At 53.7% G+C, this 23135-nt stretch overlaps 1 protein-coding gene and 1 long non-coding RNA gene across 3 annotated transcripts in view; one reads left to right on the forward strand and one right to left on the reverse strand.

Annotated features, from left to right (window-relative positions):
• Positions 1 to 6932: 6932 nt before the first annotated feature.
• On the reverse strand, positions 6933 to 17403 carry TXN2 (thioredoxin 2). The gene is made up of 4 exons (XM_059080793.2): positions 17233 to 17403; positions 16486 to 16748; positions 14608 to 14731; positions 6933 to 7818 (listed from the first exon to the last, which is right to left on the reverse strand). Exons 1-4 carry the CDS (start codon positions 17320 to 17322, stop codon positions 7705 to 7707), a joined length of 591 nt encoding a protein of 196 aa, XP_058936776.1. The 5' UTR covers positions 17323 to 17403; the 3' UTR covers positions 6933 to 7704.
• A 55-nt stretch (positions 17404 to 17458) lies between these two features.
• Positions 17459 to 23135, forward strand: part of LOC131766464 (uncharacterized) — a 34507-nt gene continuing 28830 nt past the window's right edge. Inside the window, exon 1 of one of the 2 annotated variants that reach the window (XR_010835926.1) lies at positions 17459 to 17533. This is a non-coding gene — a long non-coding RNA (uncharacterized lncRNA). The remainder of the gene's footprint in view (positions 17534 to 23135) is intronic. The other variant, XR_010835925.1, reaches the window with a different exon arrangement.

Below are 23135 nucleotides of genomic sequence, written 5' to 3' on the forward strand. Positions count from 1 at the left end.
TCCTACCCCAGACTCATGACCATCACCAGATCCTTATAAAAATGGTTGCTTTGAGGACTTCCCTGGCAGTCCAGTGGTTAAGACTCCACACTCCCATTGCAGGGGGCACGGGTTCAATCCCTGGCCAGGGAACTAAGATCCCGCCCGCTGAACAGTGTGACCAAAAAAAAGAAAAAGGTTGCTTTGGACTTGGGGCATCTCAGAAATGTCAGAATTTGGAACTTTTTCTTTTTAATAAACTTATTTATTTACTATTTTGGGCTGTGCTGGGTCTTTGTTGCTGCACGCAGGCTTTCTGTAGTTGCGGCGAGCAGGGGCTACTCTGTTGCGGTGCACGGGCTTCTCACTGCGGTGGCTTCTCTTGTTGTGGAGCACGGGCTCTAGGCGTACGGACTTCAGTAGTTGTGGCTTGCAGGCTCAGTAGTTGTGGTTCGTGGGCTCTGGAGCACAGGCTCAGTAGTTGTGGGCATGGGCTTAGTTGCTCCACGGCCTGTGGCATCTTCCCAAACCAGGGACTGAACCCGTGTCCCCTGCAATGGCAGGTGGATTCCTAACTAATGCACCAGCAGGGAAGTTCCAGGGCTTGGAACTTTCTAAGGTAAAGGTGGCAGGGACTAAAAGGTGGCTGGAGGTGGGTCAGGTCTGATGACATTCTTGCTGCTCGGCCTCCCCTCCCCCAAAGTAAACCAGCAGGTGAGAGGTACAGGTGGAGGGCTCCAGCTCAGGTTTCAGGCCTGGGGACACTTCTTCCGAGCTCTCAGCCACCATAAAATGCTCCTTTGACTTGGGAGTCCCACATCTATAAAATTTAAAGGAAGAAATAAGCTCTGTGTCCAAACATGTTCATTCTGGCCTCATTTATAATGGATAAAAAAATTAACTGAAAACTACCTAAATATTGGACGATGGGGGAAAGGTTAAGGGTGCAACCCTCGCTGAGTGACGTCCCCTGGTTGGGGATACACTAAAGGGTGGTCACGGGAATGCAGAGAGCCGCAGCTGTGGGGTGGTGGGAAGGCTGTACGGGAGGAGAGCGGGAGTCAGATTGTCTGGTTTACATCCTGGTTCTGCCCCTTCCCAGCTGTGTGACCTGAGGCTGTAACTACAGCTCTCTGTGCTTCAGTTTCCTCATCCATAAACTAGAGCTCATAGTAGGACCTACCTCCTAGGATCATATGAGCACTGAAGGAGTTAATACACAGAGTGTTTACAACAGTGTGTGTTAGTCACTACTGTTAAACTATGTAAAACAGGCCGCTATGGGCTGAGTTGTTTCTCCCCAGATTCATCTGTTGAGGCCCTAACCCCCAGGACCTTCCTTAGGATGTGACTTTCTCTAGCACAGAATTAAAAAAAAAAAAAGAATACGACTGTAGTTGGAAATGCAGCCTTTACAGAGGTAATTAAGTTAAAATGACCTGATCCAATATGACTGGTAGCCTTATAAGAAAAGAAAATTGGGATACACAACCACACAGAAGAAAGACCTTGTGAGGACACAGTGAGAAGGCAGCCATCCGCAAGCCAAGGAGAGAAGCCCCAGGAGAAACAACCCTGCTGACACCTTGATCTTGGACTTCTCGCCTCCAGAGCTGTGAGAAATAAGCTTATGTTGTTTAATCTACCCAGTCTGCAGTATTTTGTTAGGCAGCCCCAGCACGCTAACGCACATGTCTAGAAAATTTTAACATGATACTTACCACGAAACAGCACTATGTTCTAACATTACATTTATTATCTCATGTCAATGTCTCAACCATGAGGAGGTTATGTACTATCCTCCCGTTTCAGAGATGAAGAAAACTGAGGCTTGGCTAGTGAGGGGGAGGGCTAGGATTGGAACCAGGTCTATGTGACTCCAAGACCCCATTCAAAGCCTGGCTCCATCCCCCTTGGTGGGGCCCCACTCAGCCCCTTGCACCCCCAGCTTTCCTCCTTGGACAGAGAGATCATGTACTTTGCCACCTCTGTGCCTTTGCACATGCTGTTCCCTCTGCCTGGAATGCTCTTCCTACTGCTTGCCTCTCGGGCTAACTCCTATTCAATTCTCCTAAACAAAACCATTTATTTATTCATTCATTTATTTAGGCTGCTCCGGGTCTTAGTTGCCGCACGTGGGATCTTCATTGTGGCATGCGGGACCTTTAGTTGTGGCATGTGGGTCCTTTAGTTGTGGCATGCGGACCCTTAGTTGCTGCACGTGGACTCTTAGTTGTGGCATGCATGCGGGATCTAGTTCCCTGACCAGGGATCGAACCCAGGCCCCCTGCATTGGGAATGTGGAGTCTCACCCACTGGATCACCAGGGAAGTCCCAACAAAACCCTTCTTGAACCTCATCTCCTCTCTATGCTTTACCTGACAGCCCTGCAGATTTGCTCATTTTCAGGGCTTCCAATCATTCTGTGCTTTATCTTCATGAAGGTAAACGTCACTTGTTTCTACTGTCACATTTATACTTTATGTTGTACCCATGTGCTTGCTGTAGGCTTCTTGAGGGTGGGGGCTGTGTCCTCCTCTGCTTTGACTTCTAACTCCTAGTACCAGGCAGCCCAGAGAGGCATCCACACACACCGGCTGGCTGAGGTTAGGGGGTGGGGCTGCCATGCTGGGACTGGAGAGAATATTCCAGCCTTAGCAGTAGATCCTAAGCAAAGGAATCTTCTGCCTCCTGCCCGGGGACTGGGTGGGGGAGGCAGATGAAAGAGACGCCCAAAGTCCCCACTCTTGGCAGGAGAACAGGGATCCTATGACCCCCCTGGGGGCAGCACAGTGGCAAAGGGAGAGGCAGAGGGGTTGGGTGGGCCCACTCCACCCTCCTTTCCCAGGGTGTGTCCCGGGCACATCACACCGCCTCTCTGGGCCTCATATGTTTCCTCGTATGTGCAATGGAAACAAGAGTTGCTACCTCAGGTGGGTGCTGGGGGCTTAGATGTGGGTGGGACACGAAGGAACGGATGCTGGATTGCCTGCTTGCTGGACGCTGAGGCAGGCAGCGGACCACAGACGGGCAGCTGCTTGCCTGTGGTCAGCCGGGATGCCAGCTAAAGGTGGGGAACCGGCTCAGCCAGTACTCAGCAGCTGTGTAACAGTGGCGCCCTTGCTCACAAAAGGTGCTCCCATCCGTGGCTGTGTGTGGACAGCTGGCTCAGAGGCTGAGCGAGAGGCCAGTCAGACGTGGCCGGGAGGCACGGAGAACAGGGGACCAGACTCAGGGTGAATTCCAGTGGGCATTCTCCGAGGGTGAGGTCACCACCTAGCTCTCCGGGGCTGCCGGAGCCACAGGCACCACTGAGCGAGCTCTAGAGCAGGAGGGGGTGGCGGTGGGGGTCAGAGCCAGGACACAGAGCCAAATAAATACAAGACCCACGGCCTGGCACCACGACCGCCCGGCCCCTCCCATTGTGAGGTGCTGCGGTCCTTATCTCGGGAAATCTGGTGTTTCCTGTTTAAGATGCAGCTTAGAGTTGGGGGAAGCTGGGGGGAAGGGAGAAGCAAAGCAAAGGACATTTCTCAAGAGCCTGCTGGGTATTCCAGCCTGTTTAATCCTCAGGATGACCTCCTTCCGTGGTGATGGTTATTAGCTCCACTCCGCAGATGGTGCGATCGAGGCTCAAAATGGTGGAAAACTTTGCCCCAAAGACAAGACGGTATAGCGCATGGGTAAGAACACAGAGACTCTGGAATCAGACACATCTGAGTTCAGATCTGAGCTCTGACACCTGTTCATGCCGAGGTACTTAAGCTCTCCGGGCCTCAGTTTCCTCATCTGTAAAATGGTGATAATGATAGTCCCTCTGTCCTTGGGTGGTTGTGAGGGCTCGGTGAGATGGCACAGGTGACACACGCTCAGCGAGCGCTAGCCACCATCATCCCCATTTTGCTGATGTGACAACTGAGCCTCAGGATGGTGATGCCCACCACTGGTGGGTGGCAAGTGCGGGGTCTGAACCCAGATATGATTCTCCCGGCCCTACTTGCACCACCGTGGACTGGCTGATGGTGGCCCCCAGCTTCCAAAAGGCTGTCAGGAGGTGGCTGAAGAGGGGAGGCTCCCAGATTTCCGGCAGAGCCGTGGAAGCCAGCCTGGGGACTGGGGTTCAGGGTCACGCCTGCAGCCGGTGTTCCAGGCAGCGGAGAGGAACTGCGGCAGCATGCCTGGAAAAGCCTGGCTTGTCCGCAGCATCCTGCCCTCCACCGACATTGTCCTCTGGACCCTCTCAGCCCAGGGGCTGAACATTAGGGGTTTCCGGCAGCCTGGCCAAACTACCTTCACTTTCCGGAGAAGCCTTCGCCAGACAGCTGGGGTAGGGGCTGAGCTGGCCCCGAGCCCCGAGCCCCAGGCAGGGCGTGCTGGGAAGGGCACTGGCGCAGCCCCAATAACATCCCCTTGACCTCAGGTCCTGACCCCGGAGACTGCCCTTCTCAGAGACACGGCTGCCCTCCTCGCTCCTGCTCCTGGAGCCCAGGGAAGAAAAGGCTGTGACTCATTTTCATTTTAGGATTGGCTGAAGTCAGGGCACTCGGCTTCACGTCCCCCTCACAAACATGCTGTGACCTGGGCAAGCCTCCCCCTCTCCGTGCCCCACTGAGAGTCTACAGGACACCCCAGGCCCCCTCACGCTCTGACATTCACATAGGGTGACCTGCTGCCCTTTGCTCTGTTGTCTTAGAGCGTGAGCTTCTCGAGGCTGTGGTCAGTTTCCCTCCCATGTTCATCGGCGTAGAAGGAACCCACAGTGCGACCACCATTCTTCCATCCAAATGTCTCTAAGACCTGCTAAGGCTCTTTGGTAGTGAGCATTCCCATCTGGAACAGGGTCTCGGCCATTCCGCTAATGTCACTCGGCGCTGTTTCCTCATCTGCGTAATGGGGAGAACTGCCTGGCAGGGGAGTTGTAGGGGTCACAGGAGACAACCTAAACTCTACAAACTGAAGCTTCCACCTCTGCCCCCCCGCCTCCGGATCAACTGGATAAACTTGGTATTACGAATGAATAAGTGTCCAGAAGCCACACCCCAGGACGTCTCGGGGCTGAGGGGCAGCCTGTGGCTGTGCCCCCTTTCCTGGGCTTTGCACTTATCTGTGCATCAGAGGGGCGGGGGGCGTCCCCTTGACCCCAGCAGAGCTGCCAGGCCCCACAGCTGCACTGCCAACCCCTCTTCCACAGGCCCAGGAGCCCGAGGCACCCAGAGGGCAACGGTGGGGCCGACGATGCAGAGCCAGCCGCGTCCTGGTGAGATCAGCGCCGTGGAATTAGTCAGACGGGATCACCCTGAGGACCCCGCGCTCACAGCCAGTGACTCACGCCGCGTGTCCAGCCTCACAGGCGGAGAAGCCAGCGGAGGCGGCAGCACCAGCTCACCTCGCCCCGCAGCACACCTTTTAAGGAGAGGGCGCTCCAGGCAGCTCAGAGGCCTTTGCCAGCCCTTCTCCACGCCTGCCCAGGGCGGGTGCAGGGGCCAGACCCCAACCTGGGTTCAAATCCGGCACGGCACTTTTCAGACGTGACCTTGGGCAAGTCAATTTCCTGGAACCGGTGCCTTCACTTGTAACATGTTAATAATTCTTGCCTCGCAAGAGAGGAACTAAATGAGACAGCGCATATGCGAAGTGCTTGGCAGTGGGCACCTCTTAAGGAGTGGTAGAGGACGACAGGGGGACCGGCCCGGGGCTCGCGAGTCAGGCTGCCCGGCTCTGAATTCTCCCCCCAACCGTTACTCGCTGGGCGTCTGAGTTACTCAACTCTGCATCAGTGCCTCTTCTATCACGTGAGCTGACGCTGCCTGCCTTGTCAGCCAGTGGTGAGATTAGGATCACACACTACCTTCCGCAAGGTGACGGGGGAGGTGCAGGAGCAGGGCCAGCCCAGGTGCCTGTGGACTTCATGTCTTGGACGACATCCCCACCCTCCCCGAGCGGGTCTCGTGCGTGAACGGGGGCGATGATCAGTGCTTGCCTTGTGGGGCTGCTGGGGGGGTGGGGCGGCGGTGCTTAGAACAGGGCCTGGCACCCAGCAAGTGCCCTCTGAGCACTGGCTGTTCTTATTCATCTTACACATAGCTCTTGGCCTTTCTCCACGAATGCCAGTTGCTGGTTTCCACATGCCTGTGACAGATCCCAGGCCTGTGGCCCTCCAGAGGCCACAGGCCCTGCTTCTGAGCCAACTCCGCCCTCTGGCGCCAGCCACAGCAGCCTTCCCAAGGCAGTCCTGGGGCCGACCCCTCAAAGACCCTGCAGTAACACAGGCAGTTCCAATAGGAACACCAAGGACACTGAGAAGAGTGCACACAGCACCCCAGGGCCAAAGGGAAGGGTGCCGGGATGCCCCTGCTGCCTGGCACCCAGCGAGCGGGCATCTCAGCTGGGCAAGTGAGCCAAAGGGCAGCTCGGCCACATGAGGAAGAAGAGGGGTGGGCTTTCCCAGCTGGCAAGGCTGGTGTGCCTCGCACCCTCCTCCACAGGCCAAGGCGGGGGCCGGGAACAAGAAGGGGCAGAGAGCCTGGCCCTGAGGCCTCGGAGTTCCTGTGTACACACACACACAGGAAGGACAGCCCACCTCCCAGTGGGCTGGGGTGGGGCGAGGGGCAGGCCAGGCTTCTGCAGGAGTGCGGGCCCGTCAGCAGAAAAGGTCCCCAGAGGATCAGTTTTAAGAGCTCAGGCTGCAGAGGCAACCAGCTCTGGGTAGAAACCTGGGCTCTGCACCCTGACAGCTTCTGTGTCCTCATCTGCATAATGGGGACAACAGACACCCCTCTGCCTTACTTGTATGTAAAGGCATCCTCAGAACGGTGGCCACCACTGAAAGCGGTGTTAGTCACAGGCGGGGCTGGTCAAGGGCAAGAGGGTGGCGGGAGTCAGAGGAGAAAACAGGGGCAGAGCCTGGGAAGGCGCGACGGTGCTCCCAGGGCCCAGGCAGAACGGAAGCTGTCGACAGTGCAAACCCTAGTTTTATTGGTCCAGTTCTTTCCGTGAAGCCTCCTGCTCGGAGAACCGAAAGGCCAGCTAATGGTAAAGGAGGGTAGTGTCTCGAGTCTTTCAGAGGCAAGGGTTTGCAGGATGCCCCCAGCCCAACACACGTCCGCTGCCCCGGCGCCTGGGAGGAAAGAGGAAGGTGGCTCTTTGGGGGGTGGACACGGTAAGCTGGTGCGGGGCCCAGGATCTGTTCTTCACAGCGGGAGGTAGAGGGGATCACATAAAGTTCTTTATTACAGACCTACAAAAAATGAGGGAATTATGTATATTACTCTCACTTGTTTGGGTTTCTTTTTTCCTTCTTCTTTTTACAAAACAGCAGCAGGAAAGAAAAATGCAGGAGGCAAATGAGCCAGGCACCGGGGTTCAGATCAGAAGGGAGCAGGGAGACCAAGCTATTACTGCAGGCTGGCCCCGGGACTCTGTCCCAGCAGCCTGGAAGCAAGGTGACAAGCCCTAGAGGCAGCAGACAGAGAGAGGATGGGGAGATGTCTGTCCCCGCTTGGCGGCGGCACTGCTCCTTGGGCAGCCACCCTGGCGGTCAGCCGGGTTGGGAGCACGTGAGGCTCCTGTGTTTGGAGGCCTGGTCTCCAAAGCACGGGCCCACAGGGGCCAGACAGAGGGAGGAGGCGGGAGGGGCCGGCACAGAAGGGCCGCGAGTTCTATCGGGGCCCCCACGGGAACACGGGGCCCGGGTGGGCAGGGTCAGTCAGGACGCTTCCCTGCTTGTCAGCCAATCAGCTTCTTCAGGAAGGCCTCCAGCTGGTCCTCATCCTTGATGCCCACAAACTTGTCCACCACGTCTCCATTCTTGATGGCCAGCACGGTGGGCACAGCTGACACCTAGGCGGACGGGACAAAGGGGGCCAAGTCACTCAGAGGTGGGCTCTTCTTGACCGTTATTCCCAAGCTCTGGGGACAGGGCTGGTGGCTTATGCAGGGCAGTGACTGCCCAAAGCCACGGGGGGGAGGGGGGGGGCCTTCCCTTTGCGCAGGGGTGCGGCAGGGCCTGCAGTTCCAGCCCTGGAGAAACGTTTCCACCGTGGGCTCCCAGCAGCACCCTTCCTCCCCCAGCTGTGTGCCTGGCTCACTGTCCCGGTGGTTTGGCTGGAATGACAGGAGAGATTAAAATAACCCATGCAGCTGCAGGCCAGGGCTGGGGGCAGGGAGGGGCTGAGGGGCGGCCTGGCACAGGGGGACCAGGAGAATCTGAATCCTGGCCTTGCCACTCATTAGCTGGGCGCCTTGGCCGGGTCACGCCACCTTCGGAGCCTTGGTGCCCTCTTCTGTGAAATGGGGATGAGTTTCTATGGTGCAGGTCTAGGACAGGGATTAAAGATTTGGATATAAAGCTGAGTGGTCAGGAGCTCAGGCTCTGGGGCCGGCGGAGCCAATCTCAGGCCATTCTGGGCGAGCCATTTCATCACTCTAAGTGTCAGTGTTCGCATCAGCAAATGGAGATACTACCAGGGCTTATATTAGTGGGCATGGGGGCCGAACGGGATAATTTCTGCAAAGTCTCAACACAGAGCCCTGCACTTGGCACCGTGCCCGGCACAGAGCGGGCACTCAAATGAAGGCCACAGAGGGCACGTCACAAAAGGAAAACTCAGGGCCCCGCGCAACTTCTTTCAGCTCCACGCCACGATGGTTAACAGGGTCCAGAAATTCACTGACTCACACTGGGCAGTGTGGGAGGAGGGGCTCAGCCTGGTGAGCCTGTATTTATTTATTAGGGGGGCTGGACATTCTTGGCCTGTGAAGCATTTTCTCAAGCTCCCCCAGGGGACCTGTACAGATCATGTGGTACGTAAACGAGGCCCAAGACCTGCTCTGGCATCGTGCATTCTGCTGCCTGGGCTCCCCACCTGGCATCCTCGGCATTTGAAAAAACCATATAAACAGAACAAAATAAACACAGACTTTTCTTACATACAAGTTAACTACAAAGTAACAACAGCGATTTCTACAAACATACCAGTTCTTCACGTGTCCTGAGTGCTGTCCTGCCCGTGAGTCACCCTGGGAAGCCAGACCTAAGATTTGGAACGTTCTGACTGTGCATACGTCAGTTACAAAACAGAAGCGCGGGCCTGACGGGCCCAATCTCAGTATGTGGCAGGCTGTGCACCTCTCCTCTAATGGGTTTTGGGGACAAACACAGCAGGTAAGATGACAAGAGTCCCTGTCCCTGTTAGTGCCTTCAGGTCCCCTCAAGGGCTGTCCTGGGGCTGCTGTTGGTGGCAGCTGACATACTTCCCAGAGGCAATGTGCAGGCCGACCCATCTGGTGGTGGGCTGACCACCACGTGTGCCCCTGCTCATGGCACCACCACTGGCTCCTTCTTGCCCCTGGCACGTGTGATAGCATGAAGTGCAAGGCTGAGCACACGGCTGCCCCAGAAAGGTTCCTTCCAGGATGCAGTCGCTGGAGCGCCCCCGGGCCCGCACATGCCGTCTCTTGCGCCCTCTACTGGTCTGTGGAGGCAGCGGCCTCACATCCGGCAGCTCTGAACTGAGACCCAAGGCTCAGGCACTAACTGCTCCACTTCGCCCATGCTGGATCCCATGCTGTCCTGTGCTTCTTTAACTGAGGTAAAACTGTATCTCAATGTCTGAGCAGTGGTGTAATTGTTTTTACCGTCCTCCCTCTAAGCAGGACGCTGTGCTCACTGAGGTGGCTTGGAGTAGACTCAGTTTTTCTCCAGAATTCTAGATGATTCCCTTTATAATCGCATTTGTGTAAACTCACACGTGTGCTTACACACGCACAGACCGCGCTGTAGTTGGGTGTACAGCAGACACGCTGCAACTGTATTTTCATGACAACCAAAATCTAGTCATTACTGATCAAGGGAGTTCTTTGAGGTTTGAGCCTAGACACACAGATACAGACAGACAGACACCCCCCCACCCCACCCCCGCCGCCGCCCACACACACACACAGTCATGGGCTTGCCAGAAGCTGGATCTTCTAGGACACTTCAGGGATACCTGGGCTGTGACTGGACTTCCCTTACCCCCAAGGAGGAGGATGTGGCTTTGCTGACCCTGAGTTCGGCTCACATCTGGAAGGGCTGGTGCTTGTAAAGACTGCCTTAAATGGAAGTGCATAGGTCTCTGGCACATTCTTCTGGAAAGGCGATATAAGTGTAAGGGGATCACGGCGGAGCGAGAATTCAGCTCCCCTCTCAATTCTGGTGACACTGAGGGAACCAAGAGGCCGGAAAGGCCCCGGGAACTCAGGAGGGGGAGGGGTGTGCGTGTGTGTCTTCCCGCCAACCTGTAGCCCCCCAGCCCACACTGCCACTGAGCTTGGTGTCCCTGCCTGGTCTTCTCCTGTCTTACCCCAATTTCCTCCATTTGTGAAATGCGAAGGACCTCCCGAGGGACAGGCGGACAGGCACAGTGCTAGTTGTCACAGGAGACTGGTGACCTCCTCCTCAGCCAATTGCAGAACACACAAAAAAGCTCACTGTCACCCCGGCAGCCACATACTGGTGCTTTTTAGGTGTCAGGGACAACCTGGACCATTTGTGTGTGCTGGCTCATCAACTCCTGCCTCAAGGTGGGCTCATTTTACAGATGAGAAGACTGAGGCTCAAAGGCTGAGTGACTAAGCGATAGGGCTGGAATTTGAAACAAGATCTGAGTGACTCTGCTGTCGTAACATCAAACTATGCTATACCTCGGCCCAAGAGCAAGGGATTGGAGATAAACATTGAGTCCCAGCAGGGCAGGGAAGGATGTGTGGGAAAGCATTAAAAGGATTTCATGCTTCAAATGAGAAAGGCCAAATGCTTCGTAGAAGCTTTTGGATACAGGAGGGTTCTTGGAAAAACTATTACTGAAAGAATTGAATCCAACTATATGACATCCCGGAGAAGACAAAACTACAGATAGTAAAAAGATCAGTGGTTGCCAGGAGTTCAGGCGGAGAAGGGAGGAAAAGGTCAATCAGAGAGGATTTTTAGGATGGTGAAACTCTTCTGTATGAGACGGTAATGGTGGATGCATGTCGTTACCCATGTGTCCAAACCCACTCGCTGACGGTGCCTCCCCGAGAAGGCCAGCCCAGAGCTTCAGGGCTTTTGCTGCTCGATGTCTGCTCCTGGACTCCCAGCAGTGGCATCACCTGGAAGCTTGTTAAAAATGCAGAATCTTGGATCCTTCTCGGACACACTGTATCATAACCTGCTCTTTAACAATGTCCCAGGTCATACTCATGTTTGAAAGTGCCGATTTAGAAAACTTTCAAAATAAGGGAATATGGTAATGACTGAAGTACTGTGCATTCCAGCTATGCATTATTTCAATAATACTGAAATACTGTTCAATGAACTGTCTATGACGTTATATGGACCATTAAAAATTCAAATAAAAAATTCAAATGAGGTACCCCAAGTATTGACAGTGGTTTGCCTCCATGCTAAGATTATTGCTATTTGGCTGTTTTCATAATGCTCTTCAAAGGGCCTTCTCTGCGAGATGAGGAATAAAAGGGTGCAACCCCAAGTGCAAGGCAAGCAGCAGGCGCCCTAGAAGGAGGGCCCTGCCCCGATCCGCTCTCTCCACAGGGTCTCAGCGACTGGGGAGCACCCGGCAGAGGACCTGAGGGGGCAGGGGAGCAGAGAGCTCTCCATTCCGCCAGCCAGGCGGTGCAGAGTGGGGGCCCCCAAGGCCCCAGGCCACTTTCCCTTCCCTCTCCCTTTGGGAGATGGTGAATTTCTAGGGTGGACAGCTGACTGAAGCATAGAGTGTGCAGGGGGGGAGAGGAACTTGTGTGAGGGAAACTCACCCTGAGGGTGTGTGCTGGGCTTGGGGGGTGGCAGGAGAGCTTGGGAAGAATTATATTCCCTGAATATAACTTAAAGCAGTTTCTCCAAGTCCATCCACCATTCGGAAAAGGCCTTCAGGCTTTGGAGGAAGCTGTCCCAGGAGGTACTATGGATCTCTTAGCTGAAACTTCTTCCTCAGACTCTCTTCAAAACAACAGGTGTGAAGGAAGGAAGGAAGGAAGGAAGGAAGGAAGGAAGGAAGGAAGGAAAGGGGTCGGGGAGGGGTCAGGAAGAATCCCCACTGGAGCTTCCTACACCCTGCAATGACGTCAGCCCGGGACCTGGCAAAACCAGGAGGCCGGGTCCAGGGGGCGTGGGCCCAGCAGCCTTGAGGAATTTCTATATGACGCTGTACTATGTGGACGGCGGACGGAGGGAGAAGACCCTACAAGAGGACCTCTCCCCCACCACACACTTCCCAGGCTTAACCACAGGGCTTCAGGGCCCGGCCGTACATCACCTGGGATGCAGGCTCCCCGGAATGCAGGTGGGGTGGTCGTGGGGATTCTCAGCACCCGTGTGACCACAGCTGGAGGAACTGGGTTATTCTTTTTCGTATCCTTACAGCTACTACAGTTGCTGGGACACGGTCGGTGCTCAGGATGTGTCGGCCTAAGTTCCACTGCCTGACGCTGAAGCTGAAGCTCAGGAGAGAGGGTGCCTAAGACACCTGGAGCCTACCCATCACCCTGGGGTGCCCAGAAGCTCCAGCCCTAAGCTCTTACCAGAAGGCCACACCCTCACTCCCACAGCTGCTGTGGGTCTCTGGGGGAGGAAGGGGCAAGCAATGAAAGCTAGGGGCCCCTAAATGGTCAGACAAGTACCCCCTTGACTGGGCAATCAGTGGGAGAGCTTTTGAAAACAAAAACAGAAACAGAAACAAACTACAATTCATTCCTTCCCTCGAGCCCTTGTAAGCGGCCCCGGTCACCCAGTGCCGTGGACAGTTTTCCTCTGGTAATATCCCCCCAACCACCTGCAGTCGTCATCCGTGGCTCTGCCTGCCCAGCATCTTTTTCCTTTGCCTCTGGTCAGGGCAGCCAGCTTTTCCTTTGAGTGACCACCCCCAGCCCCAGCTCTGAGGGCAGCCAGCCTATTCTCACCCCTGCCCCCATCCTTTCCCTGCCACAGGGACTGGTTGGAGGATGGGCATCTAGAGAAGAGTCGAACCTGGACTTCCAAACTGAGAAAGAGAGATGCCACCTCTTTCAGTCACTTACTACCAGGGAGGGATGAAGGTTCACTCTGGCCAGATCTAGATATTTCAAGAGAACCAGAAATATGGATGTTCCCGTGAAATCTTCTGAGTTTTAAATAACAACATCTGATTCAGCATTAAAAACAAAAACAAAAACAAAAACACTTCGAGGGCCAGACCAATCAAGCTAGTGAGCCAGATGTGGCCCACAGGCCACCGGGGCGACCTTGGCTCTGGAATGATGCTATCCAGGCCCCTTCCAACTTGGCGGCAGTCGGCTTTCCCAGCTGCCTGTCCTCTCACTGCTTGCTCGGCCCTTCACTGTGGCCATCCAGCCACAACGGACCGCTCCCCTTTCTCCAACTACAAAGCGGTCTCCAAGGCCCAGAGGATGCTCGACATGGACATGCCACGCATCTCCTGCTCCTCTTCCTCCGGCAAGCTCTGCTCCAGGCACACAGGCCCTGATGTTCTGTGAGCAAACATGTGAGACCCTGACCTCAGGGCCTTTGCAAAGGACGTCTGCTCCACTGGATCGCTCTTCCAAAGAGCGGCATGGTTTGGTCCTTACTCCCTCCAGGTCTTTGCTCAGCTGTCAGCTTCTCAGCGAGGCCTTCCCTAGCCCACGCTTTAAAAAAGGAAACCCTCCCCAGCCCTGTGCCCAGCACTCCCACCCTTCTTCCTGATTTCGTTTTCTCCACAGCACTTATTATCTAAAACAGGGATCAGCGGACGGTGGCCCACAAGCGAAACCTGCTGCCCGCTGCTGCCTGTTTTCGCAAACGCCGTTTTACCGGCACACGGCCACGGCCACAGCCACAGCCACGCCCACGTCCATTTGTTTAGATACTTTCTATGGCTGCTCTCATGCTACAAGACAGGTGTATTGCAACAGAGACAAATGCCCTGCAAAGCCTCAAACATGCACCACCTCGTCCTTTAGAGAACAAGTTTGTGGATGCCCAATCTAAAATACTAGCATGTAGGCTCCACAAAGGCAGGGATTCTGTCAGCTCTGTTCACTGCCACATCCTCACCACCAAGTAACAGCCCTGGCCTTGATGGGACTCTGAATACATGTCTGCTGAAGGAATGCACAAGCCAGTCAGACACAAAACAGCTCATGTCTTTGTGTTTGCTGTGCTCTCAGCCCTGCCTTCTTCTCCGTGCATCCTTCACAGCTCTGCTCAGAGGGTCCCTCTAACATGACACATTCCCTATCCCTTTACTCTCCCACCCCAACCCTGGGGACAAGAAGCTCATCTTAGTTGCACCAGAATCATGTACGCCTGGCACGCCACAGGGCTCACAGATGGATGGATGAATCCATGAATGAGGGAGGGCATCAATTTCCCAAGACTCCGAGAAAAACCTGGTGTTTGGGGTCACACATCCCACTGCCTAAAGGTGGTGAAGAGAGACAGGAGGCTCAGAGGACCCAGGGAGTCACATCTGAAGTGCTCTGAACCCCTGAGGTCTCTAGAAAGAATCAAGACACCCCCTTACTGACTCCCTGGTAGCCCCCAAGACGTCTCCAGCTATCCTGTGGCCCCAAGCATCCCCACACCAGTTGCCATGTGGCTCTGCTGAAACATACCTCATACTCTATGGCGAGGTCTGTGTGGTCGTCAATATCCACCTTGGCCATCACCACCTTTCCATGCTGCTTGGCCACCACCTTCTCTAACCTTGGCCCCAGGATCTTGCAGGGACCACACCACCTCGGAAGGGGAAGGAGAAGCATCCCGTCACAAAAGCACATGCCAATCAATCCACGGTTTCCCAGGACCTTCCCTTGACCCACATCTTTCCGAGGGACTGTGGACTCATCACCTCTGCTTACAGTGTTTGGATATTAACCTGTAATGCTGACATGCCAGGTAACTCCAGGAGACTCTGCAACTGGGGAATTTTTACAGGTCCTGGATTTCTAAAACATGGGCCTCATCCTAAGACTCTCAGAAAGGTTATTTCGCTTATTTTACTATAGCTAAAAGAAATACACTGTCATACAGATGAACATGGGATTTGAAGTTAAAAGGTTTAGGTTCAAAGACAGGCGCCTGCCAACCAGCTGATTGCTCTGAAGCCTCAGTTTCCTCATTTGAAAGCGAGACTCTGGATCTAGAAGCTATGATGAGAAACCAACTAAGGCAATGTGGATAAATACGCTTTGTAAGCTGCAGAGTTACTTCAAACACCTCACGGACTCAGAACTAAGGGAACGGAAACCAGCAGCTAGGGAGTTATCTACGACTGCCAGCCGCTGTGCCGGGACCTCCTCAGCTTTTACTACACAGAACCCTCAACCCTGCAAAGGAAAAGAAAACGTCTTCCTAAGAAACTGAGGCCCAAACAAGTTACGAGACTTGTGCAAGGTCTGGGACTGCATCCAAGGTTGTGTTCCAAGTGTCTTCTTTTAGGCCCAGGTTACTCTGTGATTCCCCAGGTCCTGTGTCAACTGCCATCGCTGCCCTAACACAGGTGTTCCCTTCTAGGTGGTAAGCCTAGGCTGTCATCTCTAAGTATGTGCCACTAAGGACAGTGCCTGGCACTGAATGAACAAACTCACACCCTGCTTCCTTTTTGGGGAAGAAGATAAGGCATCACCCCACTTTTCATCCATTTTAGAAGCCTTCTCCGGTATGCTCATCAGACCAGGAGGGCAGGACAGCTCTGCCTTCCATGAACCCCCGACTGGTGACTCCTATTTTATTCTCAGCCTTTAAACCCTTTGCATTCACAGATTTCAATGAACTCACAACACCTAAAAACCCAGTCTGCAAGACCTTATCTCCTGTCAAAGTGAAGAGAGGGAGGCAGAAGGACACCACATGGCCTGCCCAAGGCAACATGGTGAGTCAGAGAAAGAATGGGAAAGAAAGCAAAAGAATCTGTCAGTGGTTTGCGCAAAAGGCCTTCCAACTTCTAACTCGGGCTACACTGGGCTTCTTTCAGGATGCCCCATTCTGAGGGGTTTGTCCAGTAGTTTTGGAGTCAGGCGTCTAGCCAGGCCTCAAAGGTCCGGAAATGAAGAAGGCCAGGCCTACAATCAGAAGGCCACAGATCACTGATAACTTTTTGCCAGCCCTTCCCACGTTAGGTGGCAAGATGTTAAAATAAAATCAACTCTCTAACGGGCCAGGAACTGCTATACACCCAAAGTCAGATGACGCTGGAGTCATAGTTTTCCTGCTTTGGTCCAAGTTGAAGATGACCGGGGCCATTCGGGCAGTGAGATACAGAACATCAGTGTTTCGCAGCACCAATCACAGTAAGTTCTGAAGACTGTTTACTAGCTTGCCTGCTGCCAAACTATACTTAATCTTTGAGAGAAGGGATTGGGTCTCAATAATCTTTGGAATGAGTCTACGTATGAGAAGAATCAAATGTAGTACTGAGACATAGCAGGCTCTCAATAAACAAATACCTGAACAAGTGATACCCCAGTCTTCTGCCAACTCCCAGGACTCACTGTGCATGGAAATCCACAACCACTGGTGTCTCACTGTTGACAACTCGGTCTTGAAAGTCTGGTCCATCCTGGATGTTAAAGGTCGTTGTACAGACTCTGGTGGTGTATATTGACCGGGCTTGGCTGGGTGTTACTGTCAGGTTATTAGGACTGCGCTGTGGGGTCTGCAGGGCCCTGCAGGCAAGGGGCGCCCACCAACTCTGAGAAGGCTTCCTGCAGATTACGGAGGCCAGGAACCTCCTCAGGAGAAGCCGCTGAGCCATCTGTGAGGGGAAGAGGCAGGAAAAGTAGGGGCAGTCAATACACCATTAAAAGAGACGTATATGGGAAACTCCGAGGCTCAGGTAAATCGTGACATGTCCAAAATAACCCAATTATTCAATGAGAATCAACGTTGGAACCCACGGCGGTCTGAGAAGTCCTTACTCTATCGATTACTCTTTTTCAAAGTGTTTTAATGGGAAATTTAGGACAAAGGGGGTGGCTGTCAAAGGATCAGGAAAGAGGAACCGCAACAATTCAAGGAGGAACGGAGAGGCACGGGGTAGGAGGGGGGAACTAAAAAAGGAGGAACGTGTGTGGAAGGAACTGGGGAACTGGACGCCACCAGGGACCCCGGGTCCCGGATAGCGGGTTCCCCCAGCCCAGGGTCTCTGCCCGCTCGGCCGCCGGCCCGCACAGGAGCGCGCCGGCAGAGTGCCTCAGCCGCCTCGACACCACCTCGAGCCACCCCCACGGGCTTCCTACCTCCCTGCAGCGAGAGCGGAGGCACGCACGGCGCGACCCTCCCCACCGCTCAAGGGCACTCCTGTCGTCACTTCCTGAGGGGAGGGCCATTAGCGTCACTTCCGGGGACAGGCTACCTGGAGCAAGCCTCTCTGCAACGTGACGGGAGGCGGGGGCGAAGCCTCAGGAATCGGAAGAGAAAGACTGTTGGAGGGAGAGACCGGAAGAGGGGCGGGCCCTTAGGGGGAGGGACCGGAAGAGGCAGGCGGGCCCCAGAGGAAGGTCCGGAAGAGGAGGGGAAGGAGGAGGGAGCTACAGCGAGGTACTGGTTGGTAGAAGGGCGGTAGGGAGGTCTGGTTCTGGAGTTTGCACTCTTGTTGCAGTAGATGTCAGCCTGCATCGCACCTCTTTTGTCTCCTTGTCTCAGTGCGGCTTCGGAGCAACAAGAGGACGCTTTGTGGTCCTTGTTTGTCACTTGCGACTGTATAATCTCGCGGTTACAGTCAAGTCACCATGCCCCTGGGGGCTTCTGTTACCTAATACGTGACATGAATGGCTGGGCTTGTCCTCCACCCAGGCTCCTCAAGCTTGTCTCTTTGGAGTGCTGGGGAACTGGGCCCGGACAAGATGCCAGATGGTGGTAGTGCTTGGAGGGCCTGCCGTTGAGGCCCCACACAAAGTGTGGTGACCTGTGAACCTGCTTGGGCCTGGGCCTGGGCCTTGCTTTCACACCCATTGTCACTGTCATGGACAGGGGTCCAGGCACCTGTGTGTCCCAGGCTGGTGTAACAGTCACCCCTTGTCTCCCCTGCACCCTGTACCTTACCTTACAACCATTCCTGAGCTGTTCTATGAATACATCAATGCCTTTTCCTTCCTCCTTGCCTTTGCTTAATTTGAAATGCTTTTTTCTGTGTCCACTTGGTAGAACACTTACTAATCACCTCTTCTTTGAGCAGCATTAATTGCCTCCTTCTCTCTGGTGCTTTGTTCATGACGCTTAGTAACACAGTGCATAGTGTCTGTCTCTTCCACAAGACCATGTGCTTCCTGTGAGTAGGGATTTGTAGCTTTTACACATCTCCATATGCATAGCACCAACCTGATACAGTGCCTGGCTCACAGAGGATGTTCCATAGATGCTTATTAAACCAAGTATCTTTTGATATCCCAGGGAGCAGTTTATAGTCTGAGAGATTACATGACTTGTCCAGGGTCATGAAACAGGTAAATTGGCAGAGCCCTATCTCACACCTCCACTCCAGCCAGTGGGAATCACAGAACCATAGTTCACCTAAATGTCTCTCCCATCCCTGTGCTTTGTACTTGCTACTCCCTACGACTGGAAGGCTTTTCCATCTACTTTTCATCTGAGAAAATGCTACCAGGTACCAGATTAGGCATCATCTCTGGAGACACAAACCTGATCCTCCTCGAGCAGGGGTAGATTCCCTCCACTGAGCTTCCACGGCCCCTGTGTGTCTATCAATCACCAGACTCAGTACCCTGGATTGTTACGGTTTCTTTATTCCTCACTCACTGTAAGTACCTGGGGGTCTCTGTCTCTCCATTGCTTACTTGGAAGGCAGCTATGCTCACCACTCTATCACCAGTGCGTCAATGCTTACTTTGGGGCTTGGAGCATCGTAATAGGTGCTCAGTGATTATTTGTTCCATGAACAAAGAGCAGGGACCCAAATCACATCTTTGACTCCAAATACTCTTTCCCCCACCACATTGCATGGGCCCATTGTGTCCTTCCAAAATCATTGCCATGTTTTTCTCCAGCTCATCTTGGCCACGTCATGCTGTTATTTGTCCTCTGTCCAACTGGCAGGTTCACTGCCTCACTCCCCAGGCAGGCAGGGCCACAGCCACGGCTGTGCAGGGACCTTCCTCTGGAATGGGGTGATGGACTCCATGGAACAGGTTCACATCCCCTGGTCAGCCTTCCGCTAAATAGAGTTCCTCATCCATCACAGGCAGGAGACCAGGGGAGGGCGTGGGCAGGCATGGTCTCCTCCACCTTGTCTGACCTCTTGCTTTTGCCTCTGCCCCGGCCTAGGACTGGAGCCAGCAGTGGTGATCCACAGTGGGACACTGGTCCCCCTGCCTCTTCTGAGGTCAGTGTCCTTTGGTGCAGCTGTTTCTGCTAATGCCAGATGCCATGTGGCAGGGGCACTCTCACCCTGCCTGTTTCCATTTCGGTTTTTCTGTGTCTCCAGTGCTTTCTCTTTCAGAGCCTCCGATTAACCCTATGTAGCATTTTCACAGCATTTTCTGGAAGGCCAATTTCCCCGATTAATTCACATTCCAAATTCCAAAGGAGGACCAGTCCTGTTTATCCATAGTCCATAGTCACTTCACCTCTGCTGACCTCAGGCTTCTCAGCTGAGAAATGGGAAGAATGAGGCCTTCCTCATAGAGGGCTGTGACGTTGCAGGAAGGACGGAGCACAGGGCCTGCCATGTTGTTAGTGCCTGATGAGAGTGAAGGCATATCCTTCCCACCTGCTGGGTGAGAACCTGCGAGAAGGCTGCACTCACAGTAGGCTGCCGAGGGTCTCCTTAGTTCTGTGGTGGCTCATCTGCCCAGCCAGAGCTGACCTGGCCTGGCTCCGGCTCAGTTACAAGGCAGGCTCAGGGCACAGGTGTAAGGGGAAGGGAAGGAAGCCAGCACTGGCAGCCTGAGCTAGGGTAAAACTTCTGCTACCTCTTACTTATTTATTGCAGTGTTTTTCAGCCTGTGTGACGTGAGCCACCAGTGGGTTTGAGAAATCAATTTAGTGAGTTATGAGCAGCTTTTAAAAAAACAATCAGGGGGCTTCCCTGGTGGCACAGTGGTTGAGAGTCCGCCTGCCGATGCAGGGAACACAGGTTCATGCCCCGGTCCGGGAGGATCCCGCATGCCGCGGAGCAGCTGGGCCTGTGAGCCATGGCCGCTGAGCCTGCGCGTCCGGAGCCTGTGCTCCGCAGCGGAAGAGGCCCCAGAGATGAGAGGCCCACATACCGCAAAAAAAAAAAAAAAAAATCAGAATTATCAGAGTACGTTGCATGTTATAAGTATTATTTTGTGAAATATTTGTTAGTGTTATGTATATATATAGCTGTGTGTCCTAGGTTGTGATAAAGAATGTATTTCTTACTGTGGATCATGGTCAAAGGGTTTGAAAGCTACTGAAGAGCTACCAGATATCTGACACTGTTTCAAACACCTGATGTATTAACTCATTTAATCCTACAACACTGTGAGGTTGTTACTGTTACAGCCCCCATCTTACAGATAGAGAAACTGAGACACAGAGGATAAGTAGTTTGTCCAGGGTCACCCAGATAGTAGGAGGTGGAAGCTTAAAGCTGTACTTTAGATCCCCGAGCAAGGATCTGATTTGACCCTAGACTGCTGCCTCTTTCCCACCAACCTCTAGGGCCAGTCAGCCAATCTAGGCCACCAGAGGGCAATGTGGGGCTCAAACCCTTGCAGCTGGTGGCGGGGCAGGCAGGATTTTCAGCTGTGGCTATAAGCAGAGGTGCCCACATGGTGGCAGTGTGGTCTCAGCCTCCTCCAGGGCAAGTCAAGCCACTAGCTGGGCACAATCCTGGGATCCCAGCTCCCTCAAGTCTGCAGGGGACAGGGCTGTGGGACGGGTACATTTCAGTGACCATGTGTCTGAGGATTTCACAGCTGGAGGAAGGCACCTTCAAAAAAACACAGGGTGGGGCTTCCCTGGTGGCGCAGTGGTTAAGAATCCACCTGCCAATGCAGGGGACATGGGTTTGAGCCCTGGTCTGGGAAGAACCCACATGCTGCGGAGCAACTAAGCCCGTGTGCCACAACTACTGAGCCTGCGCTCTAGAGCCCGTGAGCCACAACTACTGAGCCCACATGCCACAACTACTGAGCCCGTGCACCTAGAGCCCGTGCTCTGCAACAAAAGAAGCCATGGCAGTGAGAAGCCTGCGCACCACAACGAGAGTAGCCCCCTAGCCCCTGCTCTCCACAACTAGAGAAAGCCCGTGTGCAGCAACGAAGACCCAACGCAGCCAAAAATAGATAAATTAATTTAAAAATTTATTTTAAAAAATGTAATTGAGAGTAAATATAAACATGAAAAATTAAAAAAAAAACAACACAGAATTCCCTGGTGGTCCAGTGGTTAAGACTCTGTGCTTTTACTGCTGAGGGCCCAGGTTTGATCCCTGTCAGGGAACTAAGATCCCACTAAGCCATGTGGGACGGGCGGCCATTAAAAAACAAAAACAAAAAAGAGAGAGAGAGAGAGAGAGAGAGAGAGGGAGGGGGAGGGGGAGGGGGAGAGGGAGAGGGAGGGGGAGAGGGAGAGGGAGAGGGAGAGGGAGAGAGAGAGAGAGAGAGAGAGAGAGAGAGAGCGAGAGCGAGCCATGTGTAAGCTGACAGTGAGTTTCTCTTCAAGAGGTAATGCTTCTAGAGCAGGGGGCCTGTTAGGGACTGGGCCGCACAGCAGGAGGTGAGCGGTGGGCAAGGAGCAAAGCTTCACCTGCCGCTCCCCTTCTCCTTCTCCCCACCCCCCACCCCGGTCCGTGGAAAAACTGTCTTCCGTGAAACTGGTCCCTGGTGCCAAAAAAGTTGGGGAGCGCTGTCCCGGAGTATCTTTGTTTTCAGTTCCCATCTTGATAGCAATTGCTGCTTTTTGTGGTTTGTTTTGAAACACTGTTGCAGGACAATTCGAACCATGATTTATGTTGTGCAATTCAAGAAGCTGGTTTCCTGTGTTTCATGTTCCGCAGTGTTTCCAGCAATTACACAGTGTCCCCTCACCCCTTTGTAAAGACTTGGCACTGGAACAGTGACGTGACCCTCGACTCCTAGATTGGCAGCCGCTCCCTCCTGGGACGGTAGATCCGTCATGGCTGTGATGTAGGGGGGCATATGCTGTCACCTCCCTGGCCCTCAGTAGACACATGCGGGCCGGGGCACTAGGGCACCAGGGCTCATTCCGGGTCCCGCCCCCTGTTGGGGTGAGGCTCCTCACGTGTTCCCACCTGGTCGGGTCCTGGTGGCTCAGATCCTGCCGGGCAAAGCCTCGCAGCTGTGAGAGGCTGGCAGAGGTACCCGCAGAAGGACCTTTCCTCTTGGCCAAATGCCTTTGCCTCCCTCACCCTTTGGAGCTCCCCTGCTCCCCGTCCTTGAACAGGGGCAGATATGGGGTAGAAAAATGAGCCCTGGCCCAGAACTGGAACCATATACTTCTTCACCAGCTCTGCTCCTAACCCACTGAGGGCCCTTGAGCACATCTGTCCACCCTTCTTGCATTGTTCCTTAGCTGTATGAGGCGCCAACAGTGCTCTCTGCAGAAGGATGAAGAACTTTCGTAATAATGAAATAATGGCCAGCACATCTGTGGTCCTTAACACATGCCTCCCAAATGTTCTAGCACTTTTCACATTTCAACTCATTGTATCCTCACAGTAAGCAAAATACTGTCATCAGTCACATTTTACAGCAAAATACTGTTACACTTGCATTTTACATTTTACGTGACAGAAACTGAGGTTGTGAAAGGATAAATAACTTACCCTAGATCATGAATCAAGCAGATGGCAGGTCCGAGACTCACCCAGGCAGGAGGTGTATGTGTGCTTAACAACTTAGCTCTACCATGTCTTTCATATTATCTTTAAATAAAAATTAATGTGTAAATACTCTTTGAAAAGGTTACCCTTTAGGGCTTCCCTGGTGGCGCAGTGGTTGAGAGTCCACCTGCCGATGCAGGGGACACGGGTTCGTGCCCCGGTCTGGGAAGGTCGCACATGCCGCAGAGCGGCTGGGCCTGTGAGCCGTGGCCGCTGAGCCTGTGTTCCGCAACAGGAGAGGCCACGACAGTGAGAGACCCGCATACCACCAAAAAAAAAAAAAAAAGTGACTTAGTTTCCTGAGCCTTTGCT

Source organism: Kogia breviceps, chromosome 12 (assembly GCF_026419965.1).
Source record: "Kogia breviceps isolate mKogBre1 chromosome 12, mKogBre1 haplotype 1, whole genome shotgun sequence".
Taxonomy (NCBI): Eukaryota; Metazoa; Chordata; class Mammalia; order Artiodactyla; family Physeteridae; genus Kogia; species Kogia breviceps.